The 22493-nt window shown below is 41.7% G+C and overlaps 1 protein-coding gene across 2 annotated transcripts in view; it reads right to left on the bottom strand.

Annotated features, from left to right (window-relative positions):
* Nucleotides 1-22493, bottom strand: part of TTBK1 (tau tubulin kinase 1) — a 103909-nt gene that overhangs the window by 72269 nt on the left and 9147 nt on the right. For both annotated transcript variants that reach the window (XM_085054523.1, XM_085054522.1), the window contains exons 2-3: nucleotides 16455-16613; nucleotides 8817-8964 (exon numbers count right to left, since the gene is read on the bottom strand). In XM_085054523.1, the coding sequence (XP_084910649.1) occupies nucleotides 8817-8964; nucleotides 16455-16562 (256 nt within the window). In that variant the 5' untranslated portion in view covers nucleotides 16563-16613. The remainder of the gene's footprint in view (nucleotides 1-8816; nucleotides 8965-16454; nucleotides 16614-22493) is intronic.

Genomic DNA, 22493 nt, shown 5'->3' on the forward strand with positions numbered 1-22493 from the left:
ATACTTCCCTTTAAGGCAGCAAAAAATAGCCCTCTGTTCTCATACATGCCCTCCTCAAGCATGGAGATCATAACACAGAGAGCAGCAAAGCATATATTAAACCAGAAAGAAAGAGGTGGGGGGATGTTTTTTTCAAGGTGTATTTAGAATGGAAAGCCTCACAACCATTTTACTGCACTAACTACCAGATGACACTTGCTCCTTTGCTAGACTGGTCTGCTCAACAGCCACCCAGATATTCCACAGGATCACAAGTTATACCGTAGAAAATATGCTCTGTATCTGTATTTGTTTCTTAAAAAAAAAAATAAATAAAAGAACAGAGCGACAGATTCTAAAAAGGTTTGGCCTGTTAATTAACCAACACTGGCGGAATAAATCAGCCTGATGTTCATAAGCACTGATTTGAGGAAAGTTTCAGGGTGCTTTATTTTGTTCCCAGGCATTTAGTTACGGCAAAATTTTAATGTTCAAGCCACAGGAGAATATTCTTTCTACTGCTGTCTTTTAACTACAATGAACATAATTTCCCATATAATATGGGGTGAAGAATATTTCAGTCACTGAAATGGTCTTCACCATCCTTGTTCTGAAGAAGCTTAAAAATTACAGTCAATAATTATGTTCTCATGTATAAAAACCCCTTCCACCCTTGGAGAGATATTCATCACCTTGTAGAGATATGATTAAAGTCCCCATTTGAATACTTTAAGACTTTCATTATGTGAAAAGCCTTCATTGCACAGCCCCTAAAAGAACCTAAATTATGATCCTTTTCTGAGTCTATTTTTTCACATGGATCAATTTCAAACTGGTGGACACCAATATTAATTCCAATCTTCTACTCATTTAAGTTCTTAAATATTCCTAATGTATTTTCAATGCAGCAATGAAACGAATCAAATAAATACTAAGAAGGAAACATGTGACACTGTTGCAACTTGAAGTTGGTTTCTTTGTAACAGACTCCATATTTCCTGTGTTTTCACCTGCAGAAAACCAGTAACCACTCCTCTCCACGAAGAAGTTAAAAAATTTAATCTTTTAATTTTATGCTAAAATTCTGTGATTCATCTTGACAGATTAGCTGTCTCAATCCTATCAGTTCACCCAAAACACTGAAGTAACTTCTACTGCATGAATTATCATAAATCTCATAGCAATTGTTACTCTTATTACTGTTACCTTAACAATTCTTGCATTTTCTCCTGCACAAGACCAACACGAGTTCAGCAGTGCTCACCAGGGCAGTGGCAGGGAAAGGAAAATATAACATTAACAAAAGGTGTCAGAGAACTGGGTTTATTCAGCCTTTAGGAAGGCAACAGAAGGGAAGCTATCTGCTGGTCAGAGCCACCTAACACAAGAGTGGCAAGAAGATGGAGCCTGACTTTTCTGAGAGGTTCTCCCAGTTCTGGCTGGGATAGAGTTCATTTTACTCCTGGTAGCTGGTACAGTGGTGTGTGTTGTATTTAGGGTGAGAATAATGTTGATAACACAGGAATGGTCTTCTTTTTCTAACTCCCTCTTCTCGGAATTTTTGAGTAACTTAAAATCAAAGGACCTTAGAGTTTGTGAAGTTGAATGGGCTAAGCCAGTGCTTTGAGAAGTGTTTCATGTTGATTGAATGCTGCTCTAAACCTCTTGCCAAAGTTCTCTGATTTTCTAAAGCTGCCAGTAAAGTCTATTTTGTTGTTTTGACCTCTTGAGAACATCTTGGTATTTCTCCCATGTGTCTAACTCAGAGTGCATGAACAACCCTGTTAAAAGCCTCATTGAGTTTCTTGGGGCCTTGCAGGAGGACAGCTGGAACAGCTGACCTGAACAGGCCAAAGGGATACTGCATGCCATGGAATGTCATGCTCAGTATAAAAAACTGGGGTGAGTTGACCAGGAGCCACAGATCACTGCTTGGGAATGTGCTGGGCACTGCTCAGAGGGCAGTGCATCACTTGCTTTTCTTGGGTTTTATTCCCCTCTTTCTTTTTGTTATCTTCCTTTTCACTACTACTATTATTGTTCTCATTTCAGTTAATAAACTGTTCTCATCTCACCCCATGGGTTTCACATTTTTCCACTCCTCCCCACCCTACAGGGGCAGAGGTGCTGAGTGAGCAGCTGGATAGTCCTTAGTGCCAGCTGGGGTTAACCCACAACAGAGGCACACAGAGAGGCATTGGGCATGAGCTGCAACACAGGAAGCTCCTATTAGGTGTGAATCCTATTTCCTCCATGAGGATGGTGAAATCCCAGTACAGCAGCCCAGAGAGGCTGTGGGATCTCCATCTCTGGAGGTTATTCAAAACTTCACTGATAAAAGCCCAGAGCGACCAGATTGATTTCTTTTCTGCTTGGAGCATGAGGCTGTACCAGAGACCTCAACAGGTCCTCCCTGCCAGCCTAAATTTTCTTCTGGATCTGTGTCAAACACTTGGAAAAGCCGAAGTGCTTAGGTCACTAAGCACAACATAACTTGCTTGAGCAGTTAGCACTGCTGGGGTCTCTATGATATGCTCAGCTATGGATGTGTAGCTGTACAATTGCTCTCACTGGTTTTTGGAAAGCTGCAGTTGTTTCTCAATGATCTGCATTACAATATACATTCTACAGCTATCCTTTATTTGCCTGTCAGTGCCACGTTTATCAGCTTATCACAGATTCTGTATTGTGGGGATATTGAATTCAGTTCTGCGCAAATATTGTAAAGAAATGGAAGATTCATCAGGACTAGAAAATTAAATGAGAGTTATTTCCATCCTCTTATAACTTTACTTGGAAATGCTGCCTTTAGCTTGGCAGAGCTGGCTCACACATACTTCTTTCCTCTGCAGTTACCATGTTTCATCTCTGGCCAGACAAACTAGCTGACTTCAGGGACATGTCAACTCAGCTGGACAAAGGAGTTTTGAACATGAAAGAAAACAAATTCTGTGCTGGAAGCAGGACTTAAATAACTACATTACTCAAGAGTAATCAGCTAGGATTTAACCAACTGGGTTAAGCTTGCTAGTGCTTCTGTAATAAATCAATAAACAAATGGACACAAACCCCAAAAGGCTGGTCATTGTCTCCATATCAAACAGCTAATGTTAAGACTGCCTGACCTTGCACGGCATAATTTCCTTCAGCTGTTTCCCAAGGCTAACAACTTAAAGATGAGTAACTGATAACAGGTCCCACACAGGTCAAGGCACAATAGTGCTGGAGCAAGAATTCAACACAGTCTCGAAGAAAAGTGTAGTTTAAATCCTTTTTCAGCCATCCCATGGCCTTCCCCCACCCAATGGCACCATAGTTAGCACAGAAAATGTGGTCCAAATGCCAGTTCATTCAAACACTCTTCCAACATGGAAAAATGCAGTGCTGGGTAGAGAGACTCAAGTTACAGCAAGTCTGTGAATCTGCCACCCTGTGATAGCCTAAAAGCCTGCCAAGGGTAATTTACTGTGCTTTCTAGTCTTTGCAGAGAGCTTGGTTATATCAATCTAGCAAAATATTGTAGAAACAGATAAACTGTGTCTACAAAACTAACGGAAACTGAATCACAGAGTTAACGTACCACTTTAACACAAAAAACTCACATATGCAGTAAGAAAAGAAACCCCCAGGACTGGCAAATAAGAAAAGCAAGGTCAGTTTTCTTCCATTATTTTGCTAGTAAACTCTTATATGTCCAACCCCTGGCAACAAAGAGGGAATGAGCAGCACAGACTTGCTTTATCTGCTGTAACAAAATCAGGTACTCAAAAACTACACTGCCTGTGACCAGGCTGCATCTTGCACAACTACTCAATATGCAGAAGATCTCTGCACTGCAGAATAAAATTAATCAGAGTCCTACACAATGAAACTGGTTATGCTGAAAAGAAGGCATTTACAAAGAAAACAACACACTGAAGAGAGCTTAGCAATATCTGGCAGCCGAGTGGGATCAAAAGCAAATACTTAGGGCCTTGTAGCCTCACACCAGGGCAACATTGCCACTGCAGATGAACAGAAAACAGTGCTCAGCACCAGAATAATCTGGCCATTTTAAATTACAATCTGCTAGGCTGCTCCAAAGAGAATCCCAGCAGAGGAAACTGAATGTTGTGGCCACATCCATGTTTTAGAGACCAGAAGGCATACGAAGTGTACTCCTTGTGAGAGATCCTCTTGCAGTGTCCTGGTCTCACAAGTCCCCAGGGTGCACCCAGAGAGACATATCAAGAAGTGGGTAAGGACAGGGAGAATACTTTTGAATTCAAAGCATCTGCTTCTGAGCCTCACACAGCCCCATCTGAGCATTCAGAGAGAACACAATTCCTGGTTTGGCACCTAAGATAGTTTCCACACCCCTCTCTGCAGCAGCCCACTGGATTTAATCAGGGATACTGGTTTACAATTTCTGCAGTTAAGGCAGACTGACAGAGACAGCCCAAGCCAATAACTTCAAAAGCTACGCCAGAGCTGTTCTCACAGAGACATGGCATTTTGATTAAACTCAAAGATCTCATAGATGGGAAACTGAGTCCAGATAGTGCTGATGCTCCTTTGCCACCTCAATAATGCTCCACAGCAAATCTGGGGTTGGGAAAAAAATCACAGTGAGAGCAGGCAGGTTGCTGTCCATTTGTATTTCAAAGGGTTAGAAAAGCACTGAAGAGATGGAAAAGCATCTGCTCATCCAGATGTGATAGTACTCTTCCTTCCATGTGTTCAATGATGGAAAACCATCCCATTTTTTCTCCTCATGATTCAAAAAAACATAAGCCTCAGAGTCCTGGTGTATAAAAGCAATGAGGTTTTAAAGAAAGCCCCCTTAAATCATCACAACTACCATGTGTCAGTGTTCCAAGATTGGCTTTGAGTCATGTAAGGTTTTCTGAGCAAACAGACTACGAAATTCCATTTCAGGAGCACACCAAGTACTCCCCAAATCCTAAAGGAGAGTACAAACCAACAAATGGATCCTCAGACAGGAGGGCAGATTAAAAAAACCCAAAGCAAACTAAGCCAAAGCAAAATGCCCCAAATCCATGAAGTTTATAGTGTGAAATCCCCAAACCATATCTGCTGGAAATGTACAGGCCTAAGCACTGCTTCTATCCACTGGTCTGCAGGTACTGCACTGCTCACTAATGGAGACATTGCTTAAGAGGCTAAAACACAGAAAACCCACCCAAAGCCTTTCTTGCTTTCTGGATATGCAAGTTATTAATTCACTCAGCCATACAGGTCTTATTTCCATTTACTTTTTAAGTACATGATCCCAAGGCTTGTCTACACAGCAGAACACTGGCAGATACAACTAAACCAGCAACCTTCGTTGCTGGAGACAATCTGCAGGAAGTGTTTTGCCAGTGCAACTTAGGCTTGGTTTCAAAATGCTTGACTGCAAAGCAGAAAATCCCAATAGGTTAAAATTGTGTGCAAATGGTACAGTCACGCACACCTCACTTAAAGACAGTTTTAAAATTACTAAGGTAAGAGAATGAGGGCTTAGCACTAAAATAGTATTCTGACCTCTGAAGCTGCATTCATGCACAAATTCACAGTGCAGATGTGCCCCAAACTATCCCTGAAACAATTTCTGAATTTGTTATTAGTAAGATTTTCAACCTTAGTAGTGTAATTCCCTACTAGCTTCTCTAGGAGCAACAAGACAATGTAAGCCAAACATGCTTCACAAGGATTAAAACAAAAAGCTATCTTGTGGTGCTCTGGTTAGAACTGGCCAGATAGAGTAGCAGCAGACAGAATGTCCTGAGCCCTGCAAGTCCAGCCTGAACAAAGAAATATTCTGCAGCAATTCTGAGGGTTTTGATTTTGATTAACACAGTCCATGGAAAAAGACAAAAATGTTGCTAAAAACTTCTTGGGTAAAGGTGCAGTAACAGGACAACTGAGAATTTCAGTACATCACCTACTTGAGCAAGAAACACTGTAAGCTGATTTCTCATTTGTGTTTCACCCAAAGCATAAAAGGGCACCATTGCTAGTGTTTCACAGACCCAAGACATTGAACAGACTTGGAAGTTTGGTCAGAAGTTGATCTCTGATCCTTGCAAGTAACAATTCAAGTTAGAAAGAACTTTGCCTTTGGGAAGCATATTAATATCTTAACAGACACAGAGAAAGCACTACACAACCAGAAAAAGCAGATCAAGTATGAGCAGAACACAACGACTCTACAGAACAGGTAAGAGATACCAAAGTTGCAGTGATCTCACACAGCCAATCTCGAGTATCTCAGAACTATTTGTGTTGGAAGGGACTTCTTGAGATCATCTAGCCCACGCCCCTTTGCAAGCAGAGACAGCTAGAGCATGTTGTCCAGGGTCACATCCAGTTGGGCTTTTAGTATCTCCAAGCACAGAGACACAACCATCTCTCTGGGTAACCTGCTCCAGCATGTGACCATCCTCACAGCAGAAAACTACACATGGTGTTTATTAGAAGACACAGAGACTCTCTAGAAGGGTCATTACCTGATTAGGTCCCCAGCTGTTCTGTGTGGATTGCTGGTGCAGAAAGACATTGTGAGGGACCTACCTGAAGCTGTGCTCCCGATGTGGCTATTTCACAAACTGTCCCAGAAAGTCTAACTGTTGGCAACAGCATGCAGTCCACACCAACCAGGAGCTACTGCACTCCAAGGTCAGGCTGCACCCAAACCAGGTCCTGAGGCAGGTCTGCAGTACAGGCCAATGGCTAACCTTCTCTGTCTCAAATTCTGTCAAACTCTAGCAACTTGCAAGACTCTTATCACCAGCTCTCAAAGGAGCAGCAGCTCACTAGTCCTTCAAGGCTGGTGTGATACCTAAACAGAAAACAATAAAGCCGCACCATTTACGAGGGACTGCAATGTTCAATTTTCCCAGGAAAGTATAGAGGAATTTTAGACAACACTGTTCTCATGCTTTTCACCTGGAAACCCATGAACTGACTATATACCTATAGTAATACCACCAACTTACTCCACCCACCGTTGGAAAAAGGCAGCATCTCCCTTTCTGAAATGTTTCTCACCTCTTTGCAACACTCACAGTGAAAACATACACAATACACGATTCCCCATGCTCTCAACCCAATTTCTTATTTTAACTTTATCATTTATTTCCGTAAAGCATTTGGGGATTAACCTTCAACCAAAAAAAGCGAAATTCCTCACAGAACAGCTTGATTTGTAAAAACATGGCTGAAGTAATGTGTCATTCTTACTTGCAGGATAGCTGATGCACAGCCAATTCTGTTTCTGTCTTTTCTGTCCCTTCCCTGAATATTTACTAACTGCTTTGCCAAGGGGCTTTTCCTACTTCCACACACCACTACTCCCTCTCCCCTGTTACTAGCATCATACTGTGCACAAATGTGGGTGTTTTTTTCAAGCATTTGGTATTCTCAACAATCTTTCCGAAATAAACACTTGTACTAGTCTACACTTTGCACATTTTCTGATGCTAGTCCTGGTTTGGTGATTTCAGGTCATGCTTTTCAAGCATTCCCTGTCCTGGATGCAGCACCTATTGGTACTGGTCAGCATGACAGCATTGTCTCTTGGTACTCTACAACCCATTGTTCTACACTCTCACTCAATTCAGAGCAGTTTCAAGTGTACAACCAAATCTAAAAATCTCAATCACAGCCTTGCTTGCCTTCATTGCAGTGTTTTCAGACCTCAGACATCTGCTCTGCTGTTCTCTGGGAGCTTGTGCATCCAGGCCTTTCACAAATCAACAAGATTCCTCATAATGACCTGGGCTGATTTCTCCTTTACACAGCTCAGCTGCATCTATTACAATCCAGAGTATTCAAAAGAGGCCTTATCAGACCTCCTCTTGGGAGAGCTGAAATGTGGGAAACAATTTGACCTTCAAAAATAATTCACTGGCTTTTACCTAGAGGCAATCTGTCACAAACATTGAGTAACTTGTTTCAGAAGGCCTGCAAGAGTCTCACCCTCAAATTCAATCATCTCTCTGGAGATTTTGTACAAAGGCAAAGGTATAGACACAAATACAGGGCCACAACACTATCTCTGAAGCATGAGCCCTGGTGACAAGGATCCTACCCACTGCCACAGCAGAAGGTGTTTCCTCAGCCCTTGTGGGAATCCTACAAAAGGAACATCACTTCAAGTGCATATTATAGTGTAACATATAAACTGTACCTGGCAATAGCTGCTTCTGTCTTAGCAAGGAAATCCATGCACAATGCCTTTCAGCAAACAGGAATTCTCAGTTCCTCAAATTTGGAAACTCCCTGTTTAATCCCCCCACAGCAATCCCTTTAGTAGAAGGTCCCCTCCTTCAGCCAGGAACAACTGCATTAAGACAGCTCCCTTGCACCCTTAATAAAGAATAGGCACATCACTTTGCCTTCAGGACAGTGAGGTACATGAAATATTAGCTAATAGTCAGTTTCCCTATACTTCCTGTTATCCACTTCTTGCACTCCTCTACTAGTCAACCATTTTACTTGGAGATTCATGCTTACAGGTCCTCTGGGAGGCAACCTCATTTCTCAGTCAGATGCTGCTTCCTCTATGCCTTATTTTCAAATCAGTATCACTAGATTGGTGATATCAGTGTACCAATAGCTCAGTTTAAGTCTCCCCATTGTCCTTATACCCTAGCAAACAAAACAGTCCCTGTTGTTGGTACTCACTTGGGCTGCAGAATGTAACAACTTTCTGAGCTGAATGACTTAACATGACAACACATATAGATGGAAGCTAAAGAGAAAACTACAAAAACCATTTATTTGCAACTTTGGATTCTAATGGTCAACACACACAGCGACTTGTAGCATTTCCAAAGGGCTTTTTGCCTTACCTTGCAGCTTTTTCAGGACGGCCACTTCCATCTTGAGAACTTGCTTGGGCTGCTGGGCTGATTCTACCTTCAAGGCCACATTCTCACGGGTCAGCAAATCCATCGCCTCATAGATCTCCCCAAAGCCACCTCCACCAATCTTCTTCAGCTGGAAAAACACAAAGAGGTTTTGGTACAATGTACACAAGAATGAACATCAAGCTGGCTCTCAGAAAGCCAGCTCCTCGACTGTGTAGGGAGAACAAGCTCAGCTCCCAATCTGTGCTGTGCCTGAATCCCTTCACTGCACAGCTTGGCAAAAGTCCAGCTACCCACTTGACTGTGCTATGTATAAATTCCTTGCTGTAACAACACAGAACAAGCCTAGCAAGCAATGACAGGTGATACTTTTAAAAGCAAATGATAATGCTTATTGCTTCCATGATGTTCTTGCCAAAATTCAAGGAAAGACCCTCCTCAAGGACATAGCAGAACCACTATCCAGGCCATGGTAGATGTAAACTGTCATTCCCTCCCAACAAATATATCTCTGCAGCAAAACCTAACCATGGTAGTTGGAACTAATGCTTTCAAGAAATAAGTTAAATGAAGTTTACATCTCATTCAAAGAATTTTAAACACAGAACAAAACATCCACTGGAATCTTTTACAAGATGCTTTACTTGCTCTGATAGTGAAGTTACTTCAGTGCCACATTTCAGAGAACTGCCAACTGCATTACCTCAAAACAGTTGTGTACAAGCCGCCAGTACAGCTTTGTTCTTTCAGTTTGAAGCCTAACCAAATTACGCTTTTTGTGTCTCTGAGCAGAATTAAAGACTGTTTCACAATACGATTTCACCACTTCAGTTGATATAAGCTCAAAGCTGAAGGGATCAAAGTTTCAGCATGTTTGATATGTACCTACTAGAGACAGATTGCCTGTTCCAGAGTAGCCTCTCATTCAGAGAGCAAGTCAGGATCCTCTGCCTTTCCTAGAAGGTGATTCCTTGATTCTCCTTCTGCTGAGACTTGACAGCATATGTACATATAGTTATATATAACCACGTATAATGCAGACTCCTCATGTGTTGCAAGTGTCAATGTCTATGCCAGGAAAACCATTTTATATTTGTTTCTCTTAGATATATTTAAAGCCTACTGTGCTGCCCAGGAGGAAATTCAGTATTACAGCAGAGATAGATCAGGACTCCCCTGATCTGCTTAGGACTTGTCCATTGAGCCCAGGTGCAGCCCTTCCCTTCAGCATTTTGTGTTCGCTCTGTTAACAACTGCCCTGGAAGACCTAACTACCACTTCCTTCCAACAGCAGCAGTAACACTTACAGAGGAAAAGAAGTTTTGGCCAGACAGATAGTCAAACATGGATTTTATACAATGTTTAATGAGGTTTAGATGGTATTTTAGTGTCTTCTGCACCACCAAAGGCCTGTCCTGTGCATTTGTCCAGTTTGCTGAACAAAGGGCCCTGCCTATCAAGGGCAGGGTTTTTTCATCCCAAAGGCGACCCAAATAATTTGCTTTTCCGGCTCCCAGGTCAAGAAAAATAGTTCCATGTGAAGAAGGCAGTCACTTCCATATTAACAGCCTGACTATTCTCTCTGAAGCTATTGCTTGATAACCCTTTGGAAGTTGCTGTCCAGAGCAACCTCTTGCTGTTTTTCCTCATGACCTTCCATGGGGCTAAACAGGCATATTCACACAGTAAACAGCCCAATAACTAGGTCACCACAGATTATTCATAAATTATTACAGTGCAGCCCTACTTCCACTTGGAAATTCACACTAACTGAGCTGGCTATTAAAAATCTTTCTTTCAAAACAGTGCTACATTCAGCATAGCAACAACATGTCAGCTGATACCTCAGGATTCAGTACACAAGATCTTCTGTTGTCTGATATATTAATGAGAAAGGGAAAGGGACAGCAAAAGCTAAGGCAAAAAGGTTAGCTGGGATCTGGAGGGACTTTGAGGAAGACTAAAAAATTCTCAGTCAGAAAATGTAACATAACGAGCAAAACTCAATGGTAAAAAAATATATGACAGCATAGCTGGGATGGAGAAAAAATATAGGCTACCCAAACATCTCACTGTGTAGATTAATTCAAGAAACAGATCTGGGGAGAAATATTGCTGAGCAAACACAGACACGCATAACGGTCCCTTTCCATTCATTGGCTCAACAGGAACAGCTCTGATGGTCCAACACAGTTGTGAAAATGCAAAGGTACTACAATATCAATGGAACACCACAGCAATATGACTAGGATATGATCTGTAAGAAGGTCTAGTCATGTATAATGCACAGTATTGAGCACCTTGCTCTAGAGGCTCTCACTGAATTAGGAGTAAAAAAATGATTAGGAGTCTGGAAAAACTAAGGACAGGCTACAACTTCTACCTCAGATAAAGCAAAGTAATGTGTGCATCAGAATGTGTGCAGGTTCAGGAAAAAAAGTAAAATATTGAGATTGCACACCTGGCAGAACAGCCAAATTGGAGGACACATAAAATTCTATAGAGAAACAAATGTGAGGTTACATGAGATCAAGAGCCGAACTTCTGCTGAATCAGAAAACTGGTTTTATACACACATTCCATCCAATGGAAGGCTGTGAAAGCTGCCTTTGCTTCCTTGCATTCTTGTTCACACCCCTATGGAAATTATTCTCTGGCATACTTTTCCCAGCACACCAGATGGTACCATCTATTCAACATTACCACAAGCACTGCCATTCTTCTTAATTTTTCGGTAATGTCCAGAGGCCATCAGCAGCCATTTCCTTTCCTTTGTTGCAGAGAAAGTTGTTGTAACTCAAGGTCTTGGCTGAGGTCAGGGGCTTATGACATGTGTTTCCTTATTGCCGGCGTGCTCTGTGGGAGTTCACTTTCTAAGGTGAACTCAGCACAGCCTTCTGTTGGACAGAAAGGAGAGCTGGGCATATACCAATAAAAAAAACCAAAACCAAACCAATAATAAAACTGCAAACACAAAGTCAGAAAGAGAATCAAACACCTAACTAGAATCACCTAAGTGGTAACCAGGAGTCATCAGCCCATGTAAAGCCACACTGCCCTGGGAATATTCTCTTCTGGTCCTGTTTCCTACCTTCTACCAGCCCACTTACTATTAAGACTGGGATACAGGCTGCCAATGCCAACAGGATTCATTCCACCTAACTGCATGAGTCCCTCTGTGAGCTGGGTGTCCAGGTGTCTATTCCAGGCTGTGGAATCAAGTGAACAGCTCATCTGATCAAACAGGGAGGTATTTGGTCTTGGACACACACAATCAGTAGTTACACAGGATACAGATGGCTCCCTTCAAAGTCTCCTGTAAATATTCTGAAATATATTTGATTTATCCTGAAAAAGACTTTTGTAGCACAATCTTCCAGAGCCTACTAAAAAAAACCTCCAAAATAAAAACAACACACAGCCTTTTCACTATGCAGAAATCAGAACTTTCAGAGACACAGTTCAAAAAACCAAGGCAACACACAACCCCAACCAAAAATAGGCCTGAATACAAATTTAATCTTTCATTCCAGAAGCATATACGACACCGCTGCTCTAAACTAAGTCTGCCTTCCAAGGATATTATATAAAGGCAAGAACTTCCTAGGATAACATTCCAGGACCAAAGCAGGAGTGGTTCAGTGTTGGGATCAGTGGCAATGTGAAGGAACAGGAATGTGTGCTCTAAATCCAGAGCAAAGGACCAAGTGAAAAGACAGTGACCTTTAGTGAACTCAGCCAAGGTCAAGGCTGTCATCCACAGGCTTCAAAGACTTGACAAGGCCAAACAATGACCACTGTGACTGGCTTTTAAGAGCACTTGTATAGTCAAGCCTGCAACTCCTGCAGCCCAACTCAATGGGGTACTTCATCCAGAAATGGCCAGTAGGCCTCATCTGACTTAATAGCTGAGGAAGAGTTGACCTATGTTCACCAAACTCTCCAGAGTCCACTCAGCTTGCTTAAGAGGACTGGATCTGATTTCAAGGGAAATGACCTCATGTAAAACAGGCATTAACTTATACACCCATCAAGAACTCAACCAGCTACATTCTAAATCATCTGAAGATCTGTCAAAGCCCACTAAAAGCAATTCAGAGTGAGACCAAAACAGGCCCCAAGTCTGACAAAGAACCTTCCTTGTCCCATGTTCCCTCTTGGAATCATAAATGGCCTTTGAGAGCAAGACAAGGTGAAGAATCCACAAAAGTTTTGGGGGGCTTGCAGCAAGGTTTCCAAAATAAACAGAAGAACTTCACTTCAAGAAGCTCAGAAACCTGAAAGAAAACAAACCATGAATTGCACCTAGCAAAAGAACATACACACGTACACGAGTCATCACTTGTGTTCAAAGCTCAGTGCAGGAGCTGCCAACTCTGTCTTGCTAATAAGTGTCAGTTGTGAATCCCCAGTAAAAGGCATCTACGTGAAATAAAGAGATACATCAATGCAGCTTTAACATCCATACCTAGTTCAAAGCAAGTACAAGTTATGTTTGACTTTGTTCCCTCCCTGAACAAAGCTGTTCACATCATTCAGAGCACATGTGGATGTAGACCCTCTGGGGTATCAGCAAAAGTCATGTGTTTCCAGTACTGTCTAAATTTCATTTAGTCAAAGCATCAAAAATATCTGCAAGTAGAGAATGATGACTCAAGAGAATACTTCTAAGTCTCCAAGTTTTGATAAAAACCATAAGCACACCCTGTCCATGTCTTTTTTCATAAATAAGAACAAAAATTTTACTGCTGTCAGACAGACAAACTTTACTGACTTCGAGTGACAGGAAGATGAACTACCAAAAGGCTAACTGCAGAGAACTAGCATCTTCATTTGTCAAAGCTTTGTCAGCCAGCAGAAAGGAGGAGAGGAGGAAAAGAATTCAAGGAATACATTACACCAATCTAAAATTAGCAATTGGCTCAATAATGGAAATATGCCAGCGCTAAGAGCTACAAGGTTCAAGCAGATGCCCAGCCAGAGACAGTCAGAGACACTGGGAGGACAAATTACACAAAAGACTTTCTGGCAGTTGCACCCCAGCATCACATAAATATGCCACATGCCTGCTTGAGCAGGATCCATCACCCACAGCAAAGCTTGGACCATACAGCTGGCACATTCTGGATTACATTCAGAAAGGTCTGTGATAAAGCAAAAAAATGCTACTACTGATATTACAGCTGTATGCTCACTTTAAGGTACAGTTCCTGTTTCCTGTGTAACTTGATCTTATGCTATCCATTTTTTTGGGCTACCAGAAGTATTTTCAGTTTTTCCAGATTACTCCAAACCCCACACAGCTTGTGGTTCTGACTGGTCCCACACCAGCTTAAAGCAAAGGGAAGGCACAGAAGGCCTGCCTAAAAGGAAAGGGTCTGCACTTTGCACTTTTTTTTTGGTGGGCTGAATGATTGTTCAAGGAAGGCTCACAGTGCACAAGTGAGGTGATGGTCAAATTCCCAGCTCTACTGAGAGCTGGGGAAAAGGATTTCTCATTGCGATTTACAGCCTTAAGCAAGGCATGTCATTTCTCAGAGCCTTCAAGTGGGGCAATGACCTCACTGCAGTATTTAAGGGTACTGTGAGACACTCAAAAACATTAAAGGTTATTCCTCTAGTTAGAGGTAGTTGTTGTTGACAATACAGCTGCACATTTCTATCTTTTCTAAGGCAGAATTTGTGGGTAGAGCTTCTAGCAGGTCCCAGTCAGAAATTCATCCAAGAGTGAAGCACTGAACCCCACATTTAGCGTCTCTATCAACTTTAAAATTGGTTTGAAATGTTCCCCTGTGACCATCACTGAGCATATTTCAGACTTTATTTGGAATTTTTGGCGCTTTTAAGAGTTCTACTGTTGCCAAGAACGAAGTTACTTTGTTTAGACTTGGTTACAAAAATAATCTCAACATTTACAGAAGTTTTAGCACTCCTGTCTATGAAGGAGAAACTCCAAGATTGACAGAGAATGGTACAAGCTAAAGTTACCCAAGGTAAAAGAGAACAGAGAAACCCAGAATTGTTAGGATTGAAATAGGCCTCTGGAGTTCACCTAAACCAAACCCCTCTGCTAAGACAGGGTCACCTGGAGCAGATGACACAGGAACCCATCCAGGTAGGTTTGGAATGTCTCCAGAGAGAGAGAGACTCCACGACCTCCCTGGGCAGCCTGTTCCAGTGCTCAGCCACCTTCAATATAAAGAAGTTCTTCCTCATTGTAGGGAAGAATGAATATTACCAATCAAGCACCTGAAGCAAAGGCGTCAGGAGAGCGCTGAAATTCAGCTTTGCAATGCACATGCACCAATCTGACCAAATTTTAGACTCTGGGGAAATTTCCATTTGGGCAGAAGGAGATAGATAAAAGCTGCAACTAGTGTTTTCTGAGACACTGGTAAGCACAGGGCATGCTTCAAATTCTGTATGTCAGTTAATCTGCACATGGATCATCCCTCCAAAACAAGTATATGTGCTCCAGTCCAGAGCTGCAGGAGCACAGCAAAGCTCTCCTTCAGCTGTGACAGAAAGCTTTGGGAGGAGCATAGAGGTTGTCTCCATTTTAGTGCCTAATCACAGAGAAAACTGAGATTCTCCATCTGCTCTCAAGAAGCAAGGAGAATGAAAAGCAATTTGAATTGCTTCAATATAAATAGGCTGCTCAGCAATAGGCCAGACAGAAAAGTGAAGACTGTGGAGAAAACTGGAACAAAGTGAAGAAAGACAGGCAATGGGGAGCAACAAGAACAGAACACTGTTGAACTGCCTAGGTCAACAAAGAGATACAAGCACAAGTCAAGTCTAATGAAAGGATAACGTTTTGTCTGATGGGGGCTATTGAAAAATAACCTATCCACAGCCTGGAACTGAAGTGCATTTAGAGGCCCAAGTTTCTTTGGTCCTCTGCTCTCCACACTCTACTCCAAAACTCAAAAGGCCACTGTACCATAGCCAGTCAGCATGAAGAACAACTGACTGCAAATAACTTATAGTTCAGACTAGCAAGGCTTCTGCTGGGAGCTTAATGATTCAGAGAGTGCTGGTAATCTCAGCTAAAAATTGAGACAATGGCACACATGGGATTTAAATGTTTTTTCAGCACTTTAAAAGCAAAGCGTGTCCAGCTTGCACAACGGATGAGATAGTTTTCCCATGAGAAACCAAAACTTTTAACACATGATGATATAATTTTAAGAAGTATCCTAATAAATTTACACAGAAGTTGAACCAGCTGCTTAATCATGGATTTTCATGAAGTAGCTGACATTCCAACCCAAAATACTTGAGCTTACATTATTTTACTGTAATGCAATTCATTTACAGACATGTCTAGAGTATTCTTTGCCACAGTAATTTGATAAGTTTCCTACTAAAACATTACTCAGTCTGCTGCAACATTTCAATTCTACCTAAAACTCCTTGGCAGGTTTAATACTCTGAAAATACCAGTCTAAAACCCTTCTTTTCCTGAAGTATCTTGCTAACATGTCAAATCATACCACTCCACTTTTGCTTGCCAGACGCCAGGATTAAGTAGGGAAGCTGCTGTACTACTCCAGGAGGAGGAGAAGGAGGAGGAGGAAGAGGAAGTCTGTTTGGGCCATTAAAGCCAGAGCTACTCACCACTTTCCAGCGATCTTTGACCACGTAGTTGGTCGGGAGAATGTCGACCTGTTCCCCTCCACCACTCATGTTTGGTTCGTCCTTGATGACTGCTGCTAGGCACTGCATTTGCCAGCCAGAGAGTATTTCAGTAGCTCCCAGTTTAAATGAGCCATTTATCTGGGGGGGAAAAAAGGGGCAGGGGGACAAATGACAAAATTATTACAGCTCACAGTATTACATGCTACATTTCCACAGGTTTTGCTTATGACTAAACCAGAACCAGCCTCTTAGGAAAGAAGGCAAACTCACCTTGCAACCATCTGAGCTCACTCCATGCATAACCTGACAAACACATCCGTGCTCCAAGTCAGCAGCACAAAATAAAGGGTGACAATCACCAGCTACACCATCCAGTGCTCTTGGGCTTGGCAGTCAAGAAGGCAAAGAGAATCCAACACCAAAATGCTGCAAGGGCTTTTACTGTTACCAGGCAAAAAGGCCTTGCTTTAGCAGAGCAGCTGCTACCTCGGCAGTTTTTATGGCTTGCACTGGATGACATCCAACACAAATCAGAAAGGTTTGCCAGGTATTGCATTCAATAAGCCCAAAAAGCCTGAACAGGGTAGAAGGCCTGTACAAGGCCAGGGTTACAGACACATCACTGTAATGAACAGCCAGGCAGAGAAGATGGGGATCTTTAGAAAAGGCTTCAGCCACGTATAAATTAGTCCTCCTCATACCATACAAACAGTGCTAAAGATGATCAAATTAAAATGCAGAGAGATAACATGTGCCTGTGGTTATCTTGCCCCTTTCTCCTGCCTTTATATGGAGCTGCAAATAGCCTATGCTGATATTAATTTCAAGGTTTTTCTGTTATAAATCTTCTACAAAAATTACTTTCAGAAACACATTAAGTCCGCTTTCCTAGAAGAAAATGAATGGAACAGGCCTAATAAAAGATCTTCCTCAGATATTTTACTGGCTTTAGAAGTAGGCCGGGTCTTTCACTAAGCATGGATCTTGGCATTTCTATTGTCCTTCCCCCAAAATATGAATATTTTCCTTTCTAAAAATGAGTTTTACTGTAGCACTCTGGTTGCAGACTTAGATTAACAACATAAATAGCAAATTTTAAAAAAATACTAGAGCTGGTCACTCAACCATCACACTTGTTCAGGTCCAAAAAAGGGAAAAAAGTCACCAGTTAATTATGAGCTCAAGTAGAGAAAAGAACTCATTCCCTAACAATAAAAGAACAGAGAGAGAAGGCTAGGAAGTGGCCAGCATGCAGTGTGCACAAGGAAGCAGCAGACAGAAGTATGTCAAAAGTGCAAGACAAAGGATGATCAAAGAAAACATGAACAAAAGATCTCAAAGAGATCTTATAAAAATCTTCACAAAAGAAGATTTCATTCTAGATACAGAAGATAACTACATGGAAGAAAAAGAGCAGCAGACTAACTCAGCAAGAGGGCTGCTGAGAAATGCTCAATCCAACATCTGCTAAAGGACATTCAAAATGATAGAAGAGAAATAATAAGAAATTGGGTATTAGAGGGATTCAGAAGAAAGGTGCTGCAAAAAATGTTCCAAATTCTCACTGAAAGACTCCTGCATCTGTATGGGGTAGCTGTGCTTTCAATCATCAGGTACTGAGGTAAGAAACAGGGAAGAGAAAGCACCTGCTGTGTTTGGCAGCAAAACATTTGTGCTTCTTCTTCTAATGAGCAAGTGGAATGCCAATCCCAGGCTCCTTTATGTTCACCAGAACACCTGAACTGGCCATCCCTAAGCTACCAGTGAGCGTGGAGCACACAACCTCCCTGCACATCCCTGCAGGAGACAAAGGACAGAGAACCCCTGCAAAAATCTCAGTTAAGGCTGGCTTTTCTTCTGATATTTAAAGAAAAGTTGGTTAATTACAGACTGCCCCAAAATTTCAACATTACAAAAATATAACCCCCACCCAAATTTGAACACACAGAAATAAGTATCCCCTCCCTACTCCTACTCTCTTCACATCACTTTAGCAATGCACACGCATAGTAAGATTTCAGTCTGGTGACTCGTGGTGGAAACTAATCCCAAGGAATAATTTTAAAGGAGAGACTGAGCATGAAAGTCTACCAGCACTCAAAGCCAGGCAAGGTACAGTTGTGCACTATTCCACTTTTTCCCTGGTGCATTATTCCACTTTCCCTTATCAAAATTTTAATATATGTGCACAAAGATATCATGTCTGTTATTTAAAGGAATCTGGCTTTGAAATAGAATAAAATCCTCCTGGGCAGTACCATGAATAGCAGCCATTTGGCAATATGGAATTACAGAACTAAGTTTACAGATATGCTCTAGTACAACCAGAGTAACGTAGCCAAACCAAATGCCAATTTAATTACAGCACAAAACAAATTTCAATCTGTTTTAGATCACGGTAGCAGCACAAATCCAAACTTTGTTCCTGAGGCAGTACAAATACTGCAGAAACATCCTCAGGCCTATGAGCCAAGCATTACCTACATCCATAACAAGATGTAACACATTAACCTAAAAACTCAGGACCCTCACAAGAGGCCAAAGAAGGAATGAAGTTACCCTTGTGCAGAAACCATCAGCACATCTAAATTATGCTTTTAATTTATATATTATTGTAATTCCTTCTAATTTGACCAAATTCCCCACTGTGAATCACCATAGGAGCATGATCCACCTTAAGAGTGGATTCCAGAGGTGCCAAGGAATATTGATGCAAACTACAGCTTTTTTTGGGGTGAGACAAAGTTGGACATCTGCAAAACCAAAAGAAGTAACCCAATAAACTGCAGTATAGAAATCTGATCTATCTCCCTGTCTGATACCTGAATAGGAGGAAAAACCAAAAAATAGTTGTAAATAGAATTTAAGCATAATTCAGCTGTTCCAAACATGAACATGAATGTAACAGATGGGGTGGGAAAAAGTGCCACTGCTCAGGAGCACTAGGGCTTAGTTAACAGCAGCAGTAGCTGCATGCACTCAGTGTCCCTCACTGTTTTTCCAACACTGTCTCCTTCCAACATGCAATACCAACTATAAAAATTAAATCATTCACATTGAAGCAAACAAAAAACCCCCTTAAACCCTCGTATAAATAAATTGTACCATGCACTAGCATTCTGTTATCAGGGTAGGAATGCATATGACAGTACAGGAAAGAAGTTGATTAAAAAAAATACAGTGCACCGGACTAACAGCCCCTCAACCCTGGATTACACCATACTCCCTGCTGAACTTGCAACAGCAATGAAAAACAAATCATACACTGCTAGGTCAGGTCTGACAGCAGGAGCTCGTAAGGTTCTGAATTGTTCCTTCAAGACACATCTCTTCCTTCATTCCTGCCCCTGCTGGAGCAAACCCTGCTTAGAGAGCAGGGTCAGCTCCTATAGCTGCAGCCTGAAGTCTCCTCTGTGAGATACTCTTCTCACAGGCATGGAAGAGCATCAGCCTTAGAAATTCTGGACTTGCTGTTCACAGCATTTCACTTCTGTAAAAATCAAAACATCTAAAGGTGAGGTTGCAAGATGCTGGGACTGTTTTTCATCTTTGAGTGGTTTATGACCATGAAGGAGTGACTGGGAAAAGCAAACAAACAAAAGAAGCTGCAATCAAGACAGACAGGTCCAGATTCTCTGCTAACACAAGGCTGCACTGAGCAGAACATACATATTAAACATGGTAACAGATGCACCTTGACAGCGTTATTATGGCTACCCAGTTGCACAGCCAACTGAATTATCACTGCCTGCACAGTGAAAATAACAGCACAGGACTTGAGGAAATCAAACAAAACCCTCAAACAAACAATACCACACTACCAGAGACAGCATTCACACACATTACAGAGCAGTCAGACACACCATTAATTCCTGTGCCAAACCTCCCCATCTGCAGGAAGAATCAGCACAGGTAATTATGACAACAAATCATTAGGAATGCACACCAGATAAGCACGCCTACACTGCCAGGGGTTTATGTGATCCTTATCCTCCCCGAATACATCTCAGCAGTAAAAGTAAAACAATGGGGAGCAGGAGAATTGGAAAGGCAAGTCTATTACCTTCCACCAATCTCCTTGACAGAGCTGCTCCAAGTTTTGAAACAAGCAGAGCATTAAATCCAACACCAGGAAATCCCTCTGATATCATAACCAGCTCAACCTCTACTAATTTAACAAGCAAACATTATGGTTTGCTTACAATGAACATTTAACTGCAGCTTAACTATATGTACCTGCAAAATCAATATAAATCACCACTGAAAGGCTTGAGTAGTCTGCTGGCAACCAACACAAATATGCCAGAAAAAAGCAAGAACTAACCAGAGACTGTACTTAGGATATCAGACTCAACCTACACTTGTAACACAGGGGTATGTTTTTATCACATGATCCCAGACCAGAGTGTGACCAGATCCTCAGGTAATGCAAAATGTCTCCCTCAGGCACATCCTCCCCCTTCTCTCTAGAAAGTGCTTTTGTGTAGAGCCTATTATTCTTCTTCCATCAAATGTGGCCATTCCTAGTCAGTTTTCAGAGTGGTCAACGGACTTTCCTCGAGTCCTTACTCTTAAACAACAAGATTTTATCTTGAACAAACAACTCAGGCACACAGCAAACTGGTAACATCTGTTGCTCAATGGTTTTGTTATAACCTATTATATCAGGTTATTAAAAGGCACACAGCCTGAGATCAATTATTTCAAATCTCCACTCCAGAGAAAGCTGTGTTCATCTTACCCATTCAAAAATTTTTACGATAGATACAGTCATCATAGTTATCAAGTATTACATAAACTTGTCAAAAAGTTATTTAGAGGTTAGGAAAATAGTTTATGATGAGAGATTTCATAATTTGATTCAAATTCTGGAAGACAGGGTATTTTGCTAGGAAAATTCATGCATTTATAGATTTGCCATGCAGACTTCATATTACTAAGCACTTCCATAATAAAAATTAGCATAAGTGGGGCAAATGCCACTTGCTGCACTGATGTCATATCAGACTAAATGAGACTAAATGGGACAACATTTTTTCAGTCTTCAAGCCCAATGCTGATCAGAACAGAGATTCTATTTGTTGTTACACAGAAGAGGTTTCCCGGGACTGACAAAAACATGACAAATCATGCCAACTGTTAGTCACTTAAATCATCCCTCTACAGCCCTTCTGTAACCATTTTCACATTTTTGTAAGGAACTCTTCCCCCTAGCTGGAGCATGCTCAGGGGACCAAGCTCATCCTTCCTCTGCTGCCTGCAAATCTAGATTTTCATTCTCTGATCTTCTGTCTCACCCCTTTTTTGTCTGCAGACAGCTGGCTAAGGAAACTTCCCTGTCTGACCATTCAGGAACCACTCTGGGAGTCACACTGGCACCACCAGACTTTTGTGCCCTTAGAGGCTGTGTTCCCATTGTGCTCTTCATGCCCCTTGCACTTGGCGCTTGTTAAATGGGGATATTTGGTCTGGAGTCTTCTCCTGTTTTATTTGGGTTCTACAGAGTCTCTGAATGGACCAGCCACCCAGCCCTACAGGTCCCCATGCCCTTTGCTTGGCAAAGGGAGGGCACCAGGTCATGGCCCCTTGCCTGGGCCTCCAGTCATTTCCTGCTATTCAGGGCACAACCTGCAGCTCCACACCCACCTACCTGCACTAGGTGTATTCCTCAACACTTCTTCCTTTCTTTTAATTAAGCATACATGATAATGTAGTAAAAGGAAAAGAAAACACTTTTGAAGCATTCAGCACTGTCCTTCTACAACATTATTACAAATAACAAACTTAACAGAATTAAAACAAACCAGACTGCCATAGGGGAAACTCCAAGGTTATAGATTTCTGTGCACAAATACTTAAGTTATTCCCAATGCAAAATCACAAAGGATTCTCAGAAGTCAGTAATTTATAAAGTGGCTGATCATCTCTACTTGTTTGATGTGAGATTAGTATATTCCATTTTCCTTACCTAAAGCTTTAACAGCAAACTAGGAACACAGGAGAACAGTACACAGACCT

The sequence above is a fragment of the Lichenostomus cassidix genome, chromosome 3 (assembly GCF_008360975.1).
Source record: "Lichenostomus cassidix isolate B80296 chromosome 3, HeHo_3.0, whole genome shotgun sequence".
In the NCBI taxonomy this organism is placed as follows: Eukaryota; Metazoa; Chordata; class Aves; order Passeriformes; family Meliphagidae; genus Lichenostomus; species Lichenostomus cassidix.